This window comes from Dermacentor andersoni, chromosome 2 (genome assembly GCF_023375885.2).
Source record: "Dermacentor andersoni chromosome 2, qqDerAnde1_hic_scaffold, whole genome shotgun sequence".
NCBI classification, from domain to species: domain Eukaryota; kingdom Metazoa; phylum Arthropoda; class Arachnida; order Ixodida; family Ixodidae; genus Dermacentor; species Dermacentor andersoni.
The window spans coordinates 68,800,532-68,819,536 of NC_092815.1; the positions used below are offsets into that span (position 1 = coordinate 68,800,532).

General features: G+C 48.5%; 1 protein-coding gene across 2 annotated transcripts in view; it reads left to right on the plus strand.

Moving 5' to 3' along the window:
* Positions 1-19,005, plus strand: part of LOC126541919 (protein Wnt-6-like) — a 50,602-nt gene that overhangs the window by 19,890 nt on the left and 11,707 nt on the right. For both annotated transcript variants that reach the window (XM_050188885.3, XM_055077014.2), the window contains one exon: positions 16,550-16,642. In XM_050188885.3, coding sequence (XP_050044842.1) covers positions 16,550-16,642 — 93 coding nt within the window. The remainder of the gene's footprint in view (positions 1-16,549; positions 16,643-19,005) is intronic.

Sequence of the window (19,005 nt, forward strand, 5' to 3'; positions counted from 1 at the left end):
TTCTTGCAAACTTCGAAAGATAAAGCGCGAAATGTAACAGGACAAGAACGTCTGAAGCCACAAGCACGTAGATAAGACAGACGCATGTATATTTACTTATAAAACCTACACGTAATACAAATCATATGGTGTTCGGTTGTCGGAGGTCTGACGAAGGAACACCGTATGTTTTAAATTTGTATTTTGCACCGCGTTTCTTAAATCTCTCTCTTCTTTTTTTCGTTGAATAGCTTGGCTATCGTTAGCTGGGACACCATACATTACGCGCGTATTCATCGTATTCAGCCCTCTTCCTAGCAAGCTCGTTGCGTCTAATTTGTCATTCATGGCATCGCTTTCACGCGACGTTACGGCAACCCACGTCGGTCACGCGAACCGACCGCGATGCTGCGAGCGCTGCTGGAGGTGCCGGAAAATGTAAAGCACGTGCTTTGCATGAAAGGCGCGCGTGATACCGACTCACAGAGAACTCCTCAGAACGCTCACAGGCCAACCCGTAATGAAATTATCTCCCTGTTCCCCTTTGTTCACAGTACGGGTAAGGGTAACAAAAGATACCACATTCTTAGTCACAACTTTCAAAGCCACTCTACGAGGGACAGATCTGTCACTACAGGCCCTTTTGCACAGCTCTTGTGGAGTGCAGTATAGCGCTGTCCCACTCAATTTATGCAACTCTGAAGCAACTAAATCTTTACGGAAGCCATATAGTATATGTGGGCAAACGACTTATAGGCCTCTGCTGAAGAGACTGAAGAGAAAAATCATTTGAGCTGTGTTCTTACCTTACCCTTCCACGATACGAGAAATGCCACTCTTGATTGCCGTGGAGAGAAACCGCGGAGAAAAGACGCAGACGTGTTCCCGCGGCGGCAAGCCGTCACACCAATGGATTTCCAGGATCGTCTGTTCGAAACTAGCTAGTTTATCTATTGGTAAAAATGGGATGCACTGTATTCTAAAGGAGCCAAGGACTGAACTTAGCACGTTCCAAGAATTCATACTGCGCCATAACGCTCTGAATACAAAAAGACACTTTAAAAGCCATGACGTCACACTGACGTCTGTATGCAGAGGTGCTGAGCACCTGCGTTCTCGCTTCCAGTAATGAATCTCTTACCTTATCAGCGTAAACTAAGTTGGTGCTTCCATTTAGTGTCCGTTCAACGTGAAGCGCGCATTCGCTTCGAAACTTCTGCTACAGAAATGTACGCGCCGTCCGAGCCGAGCTTAAGTTCGATTCCGCTGAAGTTGCATCGACGCGGTTCCCGAGCCTCTCGTTTCGCGCTTCACTGTCTTCTTTTCTTTCTGTCCGTTTTCACGAAATGCATTTCGCGTCACAATCAAGTATACCTAGGAAATTCTCGAAAACAGCCTCGCAACCCATGGCAACAGGAAAAAAAAAAAAGGAAAAAGCTTCCGTTGTTCTTTAGCGCGCCGAGCGAGCTTGTTCCGCGCATGTCGCTGTTTGCGGAGAGAGCGGCGTGGGAGAGGGAATAGTGGGACCCCGTATTGTTCGCACGAGCGCAGGCGCGCTGCTGCTGCTTGCTTCGCGTGGTATCAACGACGGCGATTGCCTAAGCGCTGATCCCCACTTGTTGCCGTCGACTTTCGCCTTATCCGAGTAAGACTGGTGGCATCCCTCTTGTTTACGTACACGCTCGGCCTCTTTGGTTCCTGAATTCCGTACGGCTTGCTCGTAGCGGTCGAGGCGACCCCTCTCGACGCGGCCGAGTAGACGCTATCAACGAGCGTCTGTGTTGAAAGTGAGTACGAGATTGTATAGGGGCTGGAGGTTGATCCCCGCAGTGTCTGTTGCGCTGTCAATAGATGCGTCAGAGTTACAGAACTTTATTCCAAGGTGCTGCAGGCTATATGCACTGCAAGTATATAAAGATCGCAGGATTAGCCTTCGCGCATGTTCTAGGCAGTCGTACGTCGTAATTGCAGGGTAATTAAAGTTACGATGAGGGAGCACTCAGACCTGTACTTCATTATATATATATATATATATATATATATATATGCAGGGTGTTTCAGCGAGGACTGCTTGCACAAAAAAATGACATACATAAGCGACTAATTACTGAAATTCGTGAATTAACTTTTCCAATAATTACCTAATGGCCCATACGGCAATTTACAAATTCTAGCCGTGGAAATCACTCGGCGGATTCACTTGGAACAAACGCTCAGAATGACACTTGAACTTTGCGGAGAACTGCATTGGCGTTCCAGTTACTTTTGTGCTCGAATGCATATATGCGTGCGTGCGTGTGTGCGTGTGTGTGTGTGTGTGTGTGTGTGTGTGTGTGTGTGTGTGTGTGTGTGTGTGTGTGTGTGTGGGTGTGTGCGTGCGTGCGTGCGCGCGCGCGTGTGCGTGTGCGCGCGCGCGTGTATGTGTATGTGTGTGTGTGTGTGTGTGCGCGCGCCCCATGACTGAATATACAGATATATACCGATAGAGCGATCGGCGCGACTTTAAGCTCCTACATTCGCCTACCTTCATCAACGCTACTAATCCACTCCACAGTATAAGGCCAAATAGACAAAACTGCGTTTTGTTCTTGTATTGTCTTCGCCAATAAATTATCGCTCGCTCAGCCATCATAAGAGGCAAGCCGCCCCCTCATCTTTTATCGTCTCGTTGCTGCTTTACGGTGGCCCATGGCTGACCGCCGAGCGGTGGGGTCGGTTGCTTTCTGCACCCGTTTAATTTCGGTAAAGATACGAGGCGCTTCGACACAAGAACAGCGGGCATGACAGCGCCGAGGGCGGCAAACACATATGCTGACTGTAAATATATCTAGAAGCTGTCGAATCGCGAGTGGTTTTGTTTTTTTTCGAATACCGCGCTGACGCTCTTGGAGCACGTGGCATATGTATGTGCGCTATAAGTCGATTTCCACAATGTATGTACGGACATCATTTGTGTGGCGTCGGAAATGCGACATCGCCCGTGCTGTGATGCCGGGCACACACACACACACACACACACACACACACACACACACACACACACACACACACACACACACACATATATATATATATATATATATATATATATATATATATATATATATATAGAGAGAGAGAGAGAGAGAGAGAGAGAGAGAGAGAGAGAGTTTTGATAAAGTTTTGTTTCGTCATGGACATGTCACAGTTAAGTGGAGTATATACGCGAAAACTGTAAGTGCACGTTAGAGCGATATGCGATTCGAGAAAATAGATAAGAAGGAACAGGGGAATATGTCCACTGCCTCTCGTAGAGCATTAACATAATGATAGCTTCTGCTCCTCAGCTTCCAGAAAAATTGTCATTATGTAAACGGTAACATCTTATTTGTATTGAGTGCTCACTTTCTTGTACCGACTTTCATCCTCTGTACGCTGCGAAGTTGATGTATTCAATTCAAAATTTCATAGTTAGACGCCTTACGAGCGAACATGTCTCTTCTTGGCCGCAGATACAAAATGTGAGTTGACGGGAGCTTGGCCAGATATGTGACGCAGTGTAGAAGAGGAGTCGTCCATCTGGCCGCTTTCATATGTATACATACATCATGTCCTTTACGGCGCCTCCAATTTCGGTATTGCGATTGACTGCGATAAACTGCCTTGCAAGATACTAACGCACATAAGCGATTCGCCGTCGAATACTCTTCGGGCACGATAAAGGGACTACCTCCGCCCTTGGCCGTCCTTACAACGACGGAACGCTACATGCTGATGAATCCTGTTTCATTCTACATACTTCTTCGAGAACTCATTTCACACAGAACTACTCGAGGGCACAGCTAGAGGTCCGTTGCTGTGGGGCCGTCTCGCCAGCTCATTGCAGCAAAGTCTACGGGCCATGTCAGCCATTCAGGGAAAAAAAAAACAGCGCTTGCATTGTTTACTGCTTATCCTCCGGTCATCCTTACACTCAACCGGGGCCGAGGATTAGCGGCGAACGATGACCGAAACACGCAGCCCGTTTTCGTTGCTGGTGGGCTGGCGCGATCCAGCGACGAGGCTAGAGCGTAACGGTGGCGGTTTCAGCACAAAGCCTGCTTCGTCAAACGCATCCTAGCTCAAGCGACGGAGAGTGGAGAACGCGCGTATTGTTCCCGACACAAAGTCGACTTAGTCACGCCGTGGCTAGAGGTTGGCGGCGGCGCTCCAGGAAAGTTGCGGCCGCTGTCGCAACTGGCCGGCAAAACTTGCACTGCAGCTGGCCGTTCTTAACACCCTGTACTGCACAGAACTGGTGAGGCAGAGTACGGGGATAGCAGCGCATTTAATTAAAGGAACGCATTTTATATGCGTACTGATCAACAGTGGTCGGACAAGCGACGCGTCTTTGGGGAAAGAGGGCCTGTCGTGATAGCTTGTCGAAGTCTCCCTGTCGAAGCGCTGGCTCCAGAGACACGCCCCTTGTTCGACCATCCATTGTTGAGCAATTCAAGTTTCCGTCTTTCCCTGCATTTCTGTCTTGTTTGAATTTCTAAATGTGCTGCTTTCTTTTTTAATTACATATAGTCACGTACTGTGTATTCAAATAGAATATCATCCTTTATACTGAGTGTGCACACGGTCGAAGTATAATTTGGTTCATTATCTATTTTGCGATCTGGGGCTTAATTGTGAAATCACATCATCCACCTTTCGATTCTTTTGCATTTTTCTACGTTAATCCCCTCATAGCGTCCTACGCATACAAGTGAAAGGGGGTATATCAGGAGGCACGTGCTTCCAACTTCTATACACAATGTTCTAGCTAAATCTATATATCTATCTCTAAATCATCAACAGACAGTTTAGAAAATTGTGTACAGGTATACCGCTTCGGGCCCCTCACCATCTTTAGGCGTATTAGCGAAGCCGAGCAGCGCGTGCACCTGACACAGTTCAACCGATTAACCCACGGAAAGCTGGCAGGTGGCGAGACGTTCGCGATGGTATAGTAGAAGCTGTAGTGTGGCTAAAATTCTCTAACACAAAATAACAGGAAGTCCCTTCTCATGTCCCCGCTTCGCTGTTCCCACGAGCTCACTCGACGCCCTCTTCTATCGCGTACTCTATGGAGACCACACGCGAATCATACACTCCGCATTCCATAGAGCGACGACGCTTCGACGAGATATAGGCACGCCGAGACACCGCGGGAAAACGCGACCCGTTTCTGTTCCGCCTTCGATAACCTCCTCCCCATCTTCTTCTTTTTCTTCCTCTTTCTTTTTCTATTTTTTCTTCCAGCTGTGTTTCTTCTTCTTCTTCCTCTTGTCTCCGCATTGCTCTTAACCAAAAGCAACAACAACAGTAGCAGCAGCCACCGCGCAGATCACGCTCTCAAAGCAAACGTTCTCGCTCAAGCAGCGTTTTTATTTTTTTCATTATTGTCACTATTCCTCTTCTTATATTTTTATAATTCTCTCAACGGGGCCCGGTGGGGCGTGAGAATAAGACGTAGCAACTGAGTCGCCGCTTCGTATGTAACACGCTCCGCGCGGTCAGGAGAAAACGTGTTCTCCATGGAGACACGCGGAACAAACAAACACACCGTTCGATTCCGTTCTTCGAGACGTCGTGTATACGCGCGCGCGTGCTACCGAACGTTCCAGATTCCTCGCGCGGGCATACACGCCCTGCTCTTCCCTTCTTCTTCCTCTTGTTACTTCCCACTGCGTGCACTGATAACCATTTGCTTCGTCTTGTTCTACTTCCTCACTTTTCTTTCTTTCTTTTTCTGGGGGTTGGGAGGGTCGAAGATTAACAAAACGTGGACAAACTTCGAGTCCCCGTTCCCACTGGGACGCTCTTGTATACCCTCTGCGATCCCCTCCTCCTCTCCCACCTTCGTTGCTTACTTCTTCTCTTTCTCCTCTGCGGCCGCGTGTTGACGCCCGCTTTTGATAACTTTTCGTTTTCCCTTTAAACTCACGGCGACTGCCTTTTTCGCCCGTGGCACATTGAAACAGGCTTAATGCGTTTAGCCGAGGAAGGAGCCACGGCGTCGTACATCGATATTTCATATACGCAGCGCGCGAAGAAAATCTACACGGTGTGCCGGTGTGGAGAGAGATAAACAAAGACGCCATACGGGATATGAGAAGTCTATGGGCACCGTCTTGCCGTGGACGGGCCCGTTCTGAATCTTAATGCACTGCGCTTAATGCCGGTCGCGGCCTTCGCTGGAGAGTCTCGCTCAATCGACGGGATTGTATAAAGCGATTGCCATGTTCGAGACGTTTCCCCGAGGTACACAAACAGTGTGTATAGGCTGCGCGGCACGCCTCGGTTATAAATCAGCCACGCACACGATACATAGACAGAATAAGGCGAGGGCTGCGTTAAGAATACGTGAGCCGTTTCCCCGGGGATACATCACACGCGTGCACGCACACTCTTCATGTTTCGGAAATGTGAGGAAAGCTTCATGGAGGACGCAAAAAGAAATAATAATAATTGTTCGATACAGATATGTGAGTTAGGCGTCTTCCGTCAGGACCTTATCATCACCTTCGCTTAGATCGTTTCGTAGAAACTATGGGATAACACTGGTGAGTTCCGGGTTATAGTTTGTATATCTTCAGAGTGTGAGGAGATACTGGTGTTGACCGAAGACCTTCGTGTATGCACTGGTTACGCTACTTTGTGACGTGCGGCAGAGAGTGTGTGTATATATGTAGTTTAATCCGGAAACGAGTGTGTATCGATAACACCTTCGGGTTAGTCGGTACCGCTGTATCTACCCTGTCTGTATCTGCTGTTTTGGCGGCCTGTCGAAGGCCGCCAAAAACGTAGCATGCGCAATATCGGCTTGCAAACTGGAGAAATGAAAAATAACCATGAGGAGTGTTGAAAAACACCGCATCGCTGACGTCACCTCGCATGCAACCTACACTAAACTATCAAAGACGCCTCGTTGTCAAGAGTAGAAGGAGGTCGGCCTGCTTTAAAGCAAACTAACTGGCCAATTTTTTATTCAAACATGTTTTTTTCTCAGTCCCGCAAGTGCTGCAGAAAATTGCTTCGTGCGTATACGCAAGACATGTCGTTATACTAGATGTACATGCATACACTTGATGAGTTAACCTGCCAAGAGTGCACGCCGCGCTTTCGTCATCGTTCAATCTGCGTGGTGCATTTAGAGGCGTTACGCATGCCGTCCTATACGTATACCCATCGCGCATATGCATGTATACGTTCCCTGTATGAATATGCGCGTGCAGAGCAATGACGCCACTAAACACGGGTAACTGTTTGCTCGTTTGTTTTCACCCAAGCGAGCGTGCCAAAGGGTTCGAAGCCAATGCATACAGCACGTGACCTGTCGTCGAGGCACTCCGAGGTCCCTGCAGGTGCTTTCATTTCGTGCGAAACCACGTGCGCAGAAAATGAGAGTGCTAGTGCATTTCAGTGAACTGAGCATTGGAGCCTTGCTCGGCGCTTCATTGTCTGCTGAGAAGCAGCTTCAAAAGCTTTCATTTTACAAAGAGTGCATATGCAGCTAGCAGTGGAGGCTTGTAAATAAATTCAGACCAGATAAGGCGGCATGCATAGAACGCGCAGAAACCCGAAGTGACGCTTTATAATGCTCGCCGTAACGATGGCTCTCCGTCATGTTTGAACTTCGGACCGGCGACCTTCGATCGGTACAATAACACCTCGACTTCAGCGTATGGATCACTCATGGTGCGTTGAACAAGCCGACTGAAAGCAAAGCCAGCATCCTTCACTACAGCCCTGTGTTTACAGCTCTGTTCTCGAAAAGAAAGAAAAAAGGAGTCACACGCTCCTCCTGACCGCGCACCATTGCCAACTGAGATGCCGATAAGCATCGGCGGAAAGACATCGGGCTGCGGCTTGTTAAAAGACAGCACGAGTCGGACGTTCCAGAGAGCGGCTGCGAAACTGGCGGACGCGTGCGTGTGCGTGCGTGCGGCACTCACCAGCGCTTCATTTGGAAGGAACCCGCATCAATCTCCCCGCCGAGCGACACGGCGTAACAGCGGTTATTGTAATGGCGGCGCGCACAGATAGGAATCGGGGGTGCGCACGTATTTACGCCGGAGTCGCAAGCGGGTAAGCGAAAATAGGCGCCTCCTGGCAGTCAGAGAAAGGAGGACGGATGGGAAGAGCGTAGGCGTAGGGGGGGCAGTCCGTGAGGACAGGCTGCCACAGAAGTCGTCGTGCCGTTCTTGCCGAAGGACATGCAGAGATGGGCCAGCGAGAGATGTTGGGTGTCGTGTAGGGGACGGCCGAAAGGAGTGGACGTTAGCCGCTTTGCACTTTCGCATCCGAGATCGGTCACCGATCGCAAAATATGATCAACGGTGGTCAACGCTGTAAAACAAGTAAGAACACTGGATCGGCTTTGCCGTCTTTGATGTTTGTTGCAGGAATCCTCCTTGCACTAACATGGACGAAAGCTACAAACACGCACGTCATTTCGAACGCGTGTCTGCATTATATACAATACAGCATTAACTGCAGCAGTGCGCAGTACATTATTTTACTACTCCGATTATCATAAATACTTGTGTAACTCTGTGTCGACTAACAAACATTCTAAGAGGATCTTAGTTTTTTGTTACGGTTCACTCGTCGACCACCGTCTAAATATATTACACTAAACAAGTGTTTGCTCAGTCCTCATAGTTTATTGAGATCTGCATTTTGGCAGCCATTTATTTACTCTCTTCTTTTTTCACTGTATTTTCGCTGCAGAAGAGAGAAAGTGCAGTAACCAAGGCATTTTCTACCCCAACCTTCCTGCACTATTTCAGTTACTATTCTGGCATGCGCAGACATCCGAAGAGCCACCGATCGCTGATAGCCTTTGGTGCAGATTTTGTTTACGATTAGGAGAGAGATATAGGGAGGAAGACAGAAGTCGGGAGCCTTACTTGTTCTTTGCACGCAGTCATAAGTGAGGAATGGTGTCTATCGAAGTAGAGAGTGCGTAGTTCTACGGTCAAGCCACGGCTCTCTGCATTCTACTGTGAGAGTGACGCATCAGTGGGACATAGCATTAAAGTATCCAAGGAATCAACGGAAGTAAAAATTGTTCGAACACAATCTGCTCTGCATGCTCAGAGAAAAATGAGGGAGCCCAAGCACAATAAGATGCACCACAGACAAGAGGAGGAAACCCTTGAGAAACTGCACAGCTCAGCACAGAAACTCACGCCAGTTCGAACCCGACGGACACTGAAGCACGCACTTAGACGTACGGTTCTGCTGCACCTGTGAATAAAGATATGATGATTCAATATTAAGTCCATGGTTTACGTTATACGTGCACAAAAGGCGCTCCAAATGGAATTAAGAAAGGATAGAGAGAGAGTTTAATCGGTCATGGGACACACCTGTGCATTATTGGGCGTTTGGTGAGCTACTAGTTGCTGCTATAGTCGTTTATATAGTTGTGTTTATATAGAAGTAAACTCGTGCCTCCTCTTCCGACACTGCCCAGTGTGGAAGGCGCTAGCATCTTCATATCCAAGGGGGAAAAGAGAAAGTCAATCACGTCATATCTCATGCGCGCCGCGTCCTGGACAGCCGGCACTCTGGCTGCCGGACGATTGACAAAGCGAGGTGGTAAGAAAGGGGGGGGGGGAGGCATTCGAGAGGGAGGAAGGGGACCAAGTGACAGGACAATTGACAGGACAACTTTCACGGCATATGCAACCGCCACAACTCCGGTGGCGCGACGCGGCGCTTAATCGAATCTCGAAGGAGAGAAAGATCCCGGCGCCCCCAACCCCTACTCCGGTTGGCAGCCACCCTCGCACATCCTCTTTCCACTTCGTCCCTCTCCCTGTCTTCGTCCAGCCAGCCGAGGAACGGCTGAGGAATTCGGAAGGCGAGCGTCGGGCAAGAGGCGAGTGCCTAGCAGTGGCGCTGGATGTGGCGCAGGCGGAGGACAGCGCGGTGTGCTCGCGCGTCGAGGAAAGAAAGGTCTGCGGAGGATATCTGCGTCCAGGACTCCTGGCAGGCTATAATTTGGGGTGTGAAAAATGGCGTCTTTGTTTCCCTAAAATTGCGGCCCCCGAGCGCGCGCGAGGAGGAGCCAATGATGAGCGAGCCATTGGCACTTGCTTGCTTTCGCGCTGAACGAAGACGAGCGCTCACTTTTCTGGCAAGACGCCACACACACACTCTCTCTCTCTTTCCTCGGCTCCCGTCTCGCTTCTCTTCGACCCGCGCGCGCAGCGCAGAACCCGCTGTGGACCGCGAAACCAACGCCGCATCGTCCGTCTCTCGCCTCCATTCTGCGTGCGTCTTGTCGAGTACGCTGCGCGGACACAATGCACGCGAGCGGACGCCACCAAGGAAGAACGCGGTAAACTATACACGCGCTGGGTGAGGAAGGGAGAGAGAGAAGCGCCCGGAGAAACGTCGGTCGAGACTTGAGACGCGCCGCGCGGCTAATGGTTCGCGCCTTTTAAGGCGAAAAGAATCTCGCGCCTGGTTCCGGGAATCGCCGAAACCCCGGGCACCGTGGCTAATTTCGTTTCCTTTATTTTTGTTTTGTTCTTTCTTCCCCCCCCCCCCCCCCCGTCCATCCTACCCTTCCTTCCTTCTCGCCGCCGGACTCAGTTCTGTCGTTACATTATTGGGTTCTGGCCTGCGGTCATTGTTCTAGGGAGTTGGCTGTCGGTTGGTTCCCATTCGCGGCAAGGACGATCTCACCACTGTGGCGCTGCTCACTCGATTCTTTTGGGTGTGCAATGCTCCTTCTCGAAAGCAGTTCTAAGCGATTCCGCAGTAAACGCGCATGCACGCATACAAACATCAGAAAAAAATCCTGTCGAGTTCGAAGACATTCGTTCCGCAACGACTTTCCATTTTTGGGAAAGCCGAAGCCTGCAATAAGTTCATGGCAACAAAAATTTACTATGTATTGCAAGTTATTCATTTTGCTATAGGCTATACATCCAACGCTTTCACCGTATATTTGCAACCTTCGTATGGTCTTCATTGTTTGAGCCCATGAGGCGAGACAATATTTTTAGACCTGTTAGTGAAGGTGGGCTGGGCTTAGTACATCTTTATGTGCGGAAAATAGTGTCTCGTCTCTTCTTTTTTCGCGATACTTCGCATCCTATAATTCGGTCATACATGCAAGTCGCACTTGTTAATGCGTTACCCGATTTAGTTCTTTCTTCAAATTTTTCTTCGCGTTTATGCTTGTGGAGGTTCATGCAAGAAGTTTACTTGGCGGTTCGTTTCCTGACAGTTCGGTTTTCCACTGAATACTTGTACTCTGTGTCGCAAAAAATGTTAAACAAAGATTTACTGTCCATGCTATTTCCGCCTCCATTTTACCGATCACTATACATTAAATGGCCAGGCCACGATGTAGTAAAGCGAGTTCGCAAAATGTATTTATCCCCTTGCTGCAAAACATTCTTTTATAAACTTCATATTGAAACCATACCGGTAAAAACATGGCTACAAAAAAAGGGTATCTTTGTCTCTTCTGTTAACTGTCCCCTTTAGATGTACCAGAGACAATTGAACATTGTTTTATTAGCTGCACCGACGCCATCCTATTTTGGGATGTCCACCAACGAACTTTAAAGAAAGACTTTGAGATTAACGCTATTACTGTGCGATACCTGCTGCCAACCTCTGATAATAGTGCACCTTTCGATATGTTTTTTTTTATCAAAATGCACAGTTTGTGGAAAACGCGAATGATGGACCGAAACGCCGAAACGGTGGTACCTACAAGGGTACATTTTATCCAAATCACTCTACAAGTAAAACATGTTTATCATGGACTCGATATACAACCGGACTGGTACCCTATTTTGGTGAGGTACTTATCCTTACCAGCCTACTAACTTGAAACCAACGTTTCTACTCACAGTAAGAACGCTGCCTTTTCTGTGTGTGACTTTCATTGTGCCCTCCATTCTCTGACTATGCAGAACTGGTGAATGTCGGGTTGAATGCGACTATAATAAATACCATGAAAGAAAGAAGAAAAAGAAAGAAAACCAATGAACTTCGCATGACGCCAGCAGAATTAGAATCCAAAGGATCATCTTAAATCTAACGCCAATGCACGTTTACTTTTATTTTTTTCTCAGTCCTGTGTAAATTCAATACATAATCTCCACCTTGACATGGGCGTGAGCGTTTCTACAATCTTAATATGCAGGCGCGCTGCAAGCTTTTCGTGCTCGATGAGCGAAACAAGAATTCAGAAAATAATAGAGAGAGAATAGGGAGACTTGTCGCTACCGTATACTGGAACCCGTTTCACGCTTCAAAATTAAAAATTTTAGTTCTTTCTCGGATAGAGCAACAGAGGGTACGCTTACTGCGGTCAACTGTCCGAGAGTCGTTTATTTTCAAGCTTAGCGCACATAAATATTTACGTTTGACTGCAGGATGCATCGCCGTCAAATCCACTTGCAGTGCTCGCCTGACTCAGAAATTTCGCCCAGCCAGTGTCGCTGTATACTTAAAGGCCGCCAGAGAAGAGGTGCGCTTGCTGATATCTGTTTATCTCGTTTTCGTATTCCGCTGAACGTTTCGTTTCGCGGTAGTGCACTGTAAGTCCTGCATCGCACGGGCAACATGCGCAGCCGGATGTAAGTTCTGTGTTATGCTTTATTTAAAGAAAAGAATAATAGCCACTCCGATGTCGGTTGTTACCCCCGTGTGAACTCCATCGTTCAGTCTTAATTTGCCCCTTTAGTTTCAGTAGTCTTTCGCACGCACAGATGCATAGATTCGTCCGCAAGTATACACAAGGGGATGAGTCTGTAACATATATATAATTATGTAGATTAAACACAGATACCGTGCGAAACACTTTGCATGTAACTGACTACCAGCACTGTTTGTGGCTACGCAAGATGTTGCCTGATGAATGTAACGCGTGCCACTGTGTGTGTGACGCGAGCGTACGGGTGACGATGGCAGCAAGGTGTCGACAGAGGTGGTTCGGCGACGCATTTGTTGCACTCCTGCGAAGAAACGTCGCAGCCTCTATTTAGACTGTCAGGGCGAGCGTAAAACTTGGACACGGGAGAAGAGAAGATATAGACACGGCGTTGACGTTCAAGTGGTTTATTGTCTTGTATACCGATGCTTTTATACAATTCACGGGAAAAACTACAAAACACGCGTAACAACTGAAAAGAAGGCATAACAAAGGTAATTTGAAAGCGATATGAACAAAATCTGCGCAAAACGGGGGGGGGGGGGGGGCGGCACACGGGATTCCGCATGATACCATGGTAGGTTATGACACTTCCACGTTTAATATATAAAAACATCAATTCTTAAGCCGCTGAAGCATTTAGTGCGGCAACGTGTCGTCTCGCACGCTTCGGTTATTTCCCTTGGTATTCTATCGCTACTCTTGCCTACAAATGTGAACCCCTCAAATGATAACTCAGTATAACGTGAAGCATGGCGTGGAAGGGCATTTGGCTGCACACTGCAAAGAGTGCGGGTATTAGAGGGGCACACAATTGTAGACAAGAGTACCCCGTTGTGACTGTGCTTTTAGTAGCGTTGTAATTTTTTGCCCCTCCAAGTGATTCCTCAGCCGAGTTCGCGCTTTCCGTATGTGGCCGCTGGTTAACTTTTCATGCTTCCGAATATACCTGCTATAGTCATTCGGCAGAGAAGTGACGATTAGGTATCCACGTACACCTCTTAAGCCCGTATTGCAATTTCATAAGCCGGCTGGAGAATGTACACCATTCACTGCATTCGCTGGACACCGCCTTCCTTTTACTCTTTTCCGACAAGCCTCGATGCAACCCCTTTAGCTGCCGACACACTCTCAAAGTCTTGGCCAGGTGGGTCTCGATCGTCAAACTTGTCTCGGCATTCGCCAGGTTACGTAAACCCTTCATTTCTTGGGTTTCTTCACTTCGTTCTCGTTTTGCTTCGCGACATCTGCTCCGCTTTCACTCGGGCCGCAATTCCCAAATACAGTCGACACCGGGGAGTCACCGAAGGGCAGACGACGCGGGGTGAGAAAAAGAAAATGAAATCCGCGGACCTTCTTCGAGAAGCGGCGAGAGCACTTGGAGGCTGCGTGGCGCCTGCGTCACGTGCGTCGGATAAAACAGCCGTGCATCCGGCTGCCCGCAGACACCGAGGGCCGCATTCTTTGGCGGCGCCCTTTTCAAGCATCGCGCGCCAAAGCCTGCTGCCTTTTAGCGGCACCGGGGGAGGAGGAGGAAAACGGGTGGGGGAGGGGTGACCGGTCGCCGCGCAGTACGGGGTCCACACGGCGCACGGCCGGCATTAGCGCGCGGCGTGCGACCACGGGCGCCCCCGTATATGTGTGTGTATATATACTTGTCGCGTTTGCCCGTAAGTACCCCTAAGGATCAAAAGAACCAGGCGCACAAAAAAATGAAAGGAAAATAAGCGACTGTCAAAACAGCAAAGCTGTATAGTCACCACGGTAACCGCCGCGTGGCAGGCTTCATATCTCTCTCTCGCGCGCGCGCGCGTGCGCGCACCGTTTTCGTCAACACATCTGTTCGCGTATGCGCGAGATAAACGAGCAACTCGCGTGCTCCAGGGGGGTCGGTTCCGGAATCAATCGACGTGACCCCCCTCCCAGCCGATGGCCCTCTTCGCCCTGGCAACAAAAGGCGGCTTATCCCCGCCACTTCATGTGTACGACACTCGCGTGCCATCGTCTGTCTCTTACCCCGCTGGCAGCTGTGAGCGCGTGTGTTCGTGCGAGCGCATTTGTCCGCGCTTGCAGGCTCGTCGGTAATTTCGCTTCTCGTTCCTCTGGATCTGCCACGAACCCTGCGTGCAGCTCTATAGGCCGAAGTTCTCAGCACTAATTAACACCATCTCCCTCCCCTCTCTCTCTCTCCTTCTCTCTCTCTCACTCACTCACTCTCCGCGCACTGCAGTGCATGCGGAAACGAGTGAGCTTCTTCGTGAATTTCAGGCACGCGCAGTTCGGGGCGGGGTAATGCTAATCGCGAGCTCCGGCGAGCGGGTCGGTGTTCCTTGCACTGGAAAGGAGGCGCGTCGCTATGCGCGTCCGGCGCCGTGTACAGTGCTCCCGCTTAATGAGATTCCTCCAGTGATCTTCGAATTCGCGCTGGCGATTACGGACTGGACCGTATTTTTCTTGCGTTATTCTTTCTTGTTTGCGCCTTAACATGCTTCGCTAGCCTTCCAGAGATAAGGGGCACTCAGGAACGCGTGTGCAGATTTACGACAAAAGAGCGCACGTGCCCGCTCAATATTTCTCGTTAAATTGCCGCGGTTGCGAAATTCCACGACTATGTTCAATTCTACGTCAAACTGGAGGGTCTCCCGGCCGCTGTGCCGACTGTCACGATGTCACAGATAACACTTTATTAAAATGCGTTGTGGAACACACACCCACAACAGGCACATACATACATACATACATACATACATACATACATACATACATACATACATACATACATACATACATACATACATACATACATACATACATACATACACACATACATACATACATACATACATACATACATACATACATACATACATACATACATACATACATACATACATACATACATACATACATACATACATACATACATACATACATACGCACAAAGTACTGTGCATTTGCTGCTATAACGCAAGTCACGCAGATTATCACTAAGAGAAGCCAAGCAACCTTCGTGGCTCAAAAGCCACGTAAGTTGTAAAGAACAATGCTGCTCACCCTTCAATCGCCACGGAACCGCATGGCGATTGGAGCCGCTCGATTCATATCGAAGAACTGCTCGTGTACGGCAAGTGTGACTGAAATAAAGGAAGCTCTCAAGTTAACTCTTCTTGAAAGACGCAGAATGCTTTCCGTTCTGTGCTTTTTCCACAAATTGTATCACAGCCACTCTTCATATGTCCCGTATCACGCCAGCGCATCGCATATTCCCACGCATTGACCACCAACTGAAAGACGAACCCATCTTTGCTCGCACTAATCTCTTCTTCCATTCCCCTCTCGTCCTCGCCATCCGTCAGTGAAATCTTCTGCCTGGCACCATTACATCTGTCATTGATTACGAAACGTCTGTAACCAGCCTGAAACGTCAATTGGACTGTAATCTTCATCTTTCCTTTTTAAAACATGCTTGTTGGTACTTCTGGCTATCTGCCTTCATATTTCGAATTTTTCTTTTCAACATGCTGTTAACGGCCAACGACTTCTGTACACATCGTAGTGCTGCGTTGCTTTGTGCTTACTGTTGTTCCCCCTCTATGTAATGCCTGCCCGGGACTTTAGGGTATTTGAATAAATAAATAAAATATATTACAGCAGAAGCCATACAACACGTTCCGGCGACAGATGCTTCCACTCGACGAGTGGCTTCGATTCCCTCGCCAAAAACTATACGTTTGTGAATTCGTCATTGAACCGCCTTTTCTTTTCTCCAATACCGTTGGCCATAGCTGATTTTTGCGCAGTTCATCTTCACGCTATTCCAAGGGAGTATTACTAAGTTGACCCCTCTCTGCTTTCTTTTCCATCTCCTCGGCGCAGGACTGTGAAGGTGTCCGAAGGCGTGAACGGCATCAGCCACTTCAACAGGCGGCGGCTCATCGACCCTAAGATGGAGGCGTACCGAGAATCCATGTGAGTTGGCTTGGACCCGCTGCAGGCTGCATGGGCACAACCTAACGACATTAATGCTGTGGGTCACTATTCAGTAAACGAGGAATAATTCAAAGGCGCCGTTCCCATCCAAAGTTTGGCATGGCGCTTTTCAAGGAACCAACGTTGTCACGGAAGCATGGCACCTTTGGCAATAATTGAAGAGCTCACATTATCCCGTTCAGGCGCTGTGCTTATCACTGTGTACGCCAAGACAGGGCATAAAAGCAAGGGCACTGATGAAAAGAATGACACTTAAAATTTAAATAAAATGTGTCGCGTAAAACTTGTAACACTTCTAACTGGGGCTGTGCTGTTCTCTGTGCTGTCCTCTGATTGGAGCTATGCTGGCTGTCCACATTCTGTAAGCTCGACAAAACATGTGCCGAATTGAAGAAGCCTTAATCCGTTCCGCAACAGTACGTTTTTCATGATTCTGAAGATGGAGAAAATGTGATGAAACTGAAAATTTCAATGGACAAAATTAATCGACGCCCGAAGGAAATATCTTCATTACTTTCTTTTTGTATCGATTCTTGTTAGCTTGATAGTCCAATTGCCGAAAATGTTCCGAAACGCGCGTACCCACTCAGTGCCCTGCGGGGCGGGCACCTTTCCAACGATTTTCCTACGAAAAAAAAACAAAAAAAAAAGGAACTCGGGCACTGCGATCGTTCAGCTGCCGTTGGAATGATGGTTGGTACATGGATTTGTCTCATCTTCGTGCTTGCGGCTTTAAGCGTTCTTGCGGCGTTACTTAGTACGCTTTCTCTTTCTAAGTTTTCTAAAAGTCTTCCTCTAAAACACGCACACACACGCGCGCGCACACGCACGCACGCACACACACAAAGAGAGAAAGATAAGAAGTCTCTGTGCACAAGCCTAATCATTGCGAATCGTTGCATTCATAACGAAATATTTTGTCTAAAAAGAAAAAAAGAATGACAAATTTGCAAAGTCGCAGAGCCGTTTCAAGCCATAAGGAGACAAAGTTTAGGCAAATCCGCGTGCTCCCCGTCGTTGCCATGCTGGCCGAACCCCCACACTTTCAGTTCCCTTAGACACCGTGGCACCAGAGGACTCTCCATAATAATTGTTTGGAAGAAACGCTACGCGCAGCACCCTTCGACGCAGCCCGGCACACACACGAACCCGCACGCACGCACGACGGGGGAATGTTATTTACAGGACAGGCCGCGTGATTCGTGAATGGATGCAGGCGGCCGCCATAATAGAACGCTCGTGGACGCGCGGGTTAATGATGTGCCCGACGTCATTTGTCTGTGGCTCCCGTCAAGAGACGTGACGCCGAAGCCATATCCCCGTTTACATCAACGTCCTTCACGGCGGCCGACGCCGTTCGACAGCCAGCCGAAGAAAGGGGGAGAGTGAAGGGGGCGATCGAGCCCCTCTGTATAACGAAGGTTGAATCTCGGAGGAGCTGGGCGTAGCTTTATCCGCCACGGAGCGGCTGTCCTGCCAAAAAAAAAAAAAAAAAGAAATCGTTTGCACGTACATCGGAGCCGATAAACCTCTTGCCTTCCGTGTAGGAAAAGAAAAAAAAAAGTCATATGCTCCGCATCCAATAATCTCATACGCACATACGGGGATAACACATAAAAACCCTTATGTTCCCATATATAATGTGGGGTACGCCCCATATGATTATCTGAACTCATGGGAATCCGATGTAAAAAGCCGCGTGTTCCCTTTTATCACACAGGCCTCTCTCTATGGCCTCTTTCCAACCCCTATTTCTCCCACTCCAGTGCAGGGTAGCAAACCGAAAACTCGCATCTGGTTAACCTTCCTGTCTTTCCTCTCTTTCTCGCTCTCATTTATCACACTGGGAGAACCCTTATGTTCCCAAAAAGCATACGGGGCAAGCCCCGAACAATGTATGGGATCCCCATATGTTCATGTGGGGTTATTGCCTCCCCCTGTGCAGAGTAGCAGGCTAGAGCACGCTAGAAGAGGCCGACGTATCTGCCTTCCTTCAAGTAAACTCTCTCTCTCTCTCTTGGATACGGAGCATACGGGTTTTTACGGTAGGGTTACCCTTTCCCATTGAGTAGCAGAGGACACGCAAGATTTTCCTTAGCTCAGTTGATGTTTCTTTTTTTTCTTCCTTTTTCGTAAAGTGAGCCTTTCTTTTCCAACCTCCCAGGGGTTCGGTGTGGTTTGTCGTTTCTTTTTGGCTTTCCGCCTGATATGCATGCCGACAATGTAGTGCCACTGAGCGCATCGCTGTTCTGCATTAATGAAACAATAAATCACGACGTAAAATCCGTGGATCATTTCTTTTATTTATTATCCTTCAATGCAGAAATTTAGCAAACTTGTCT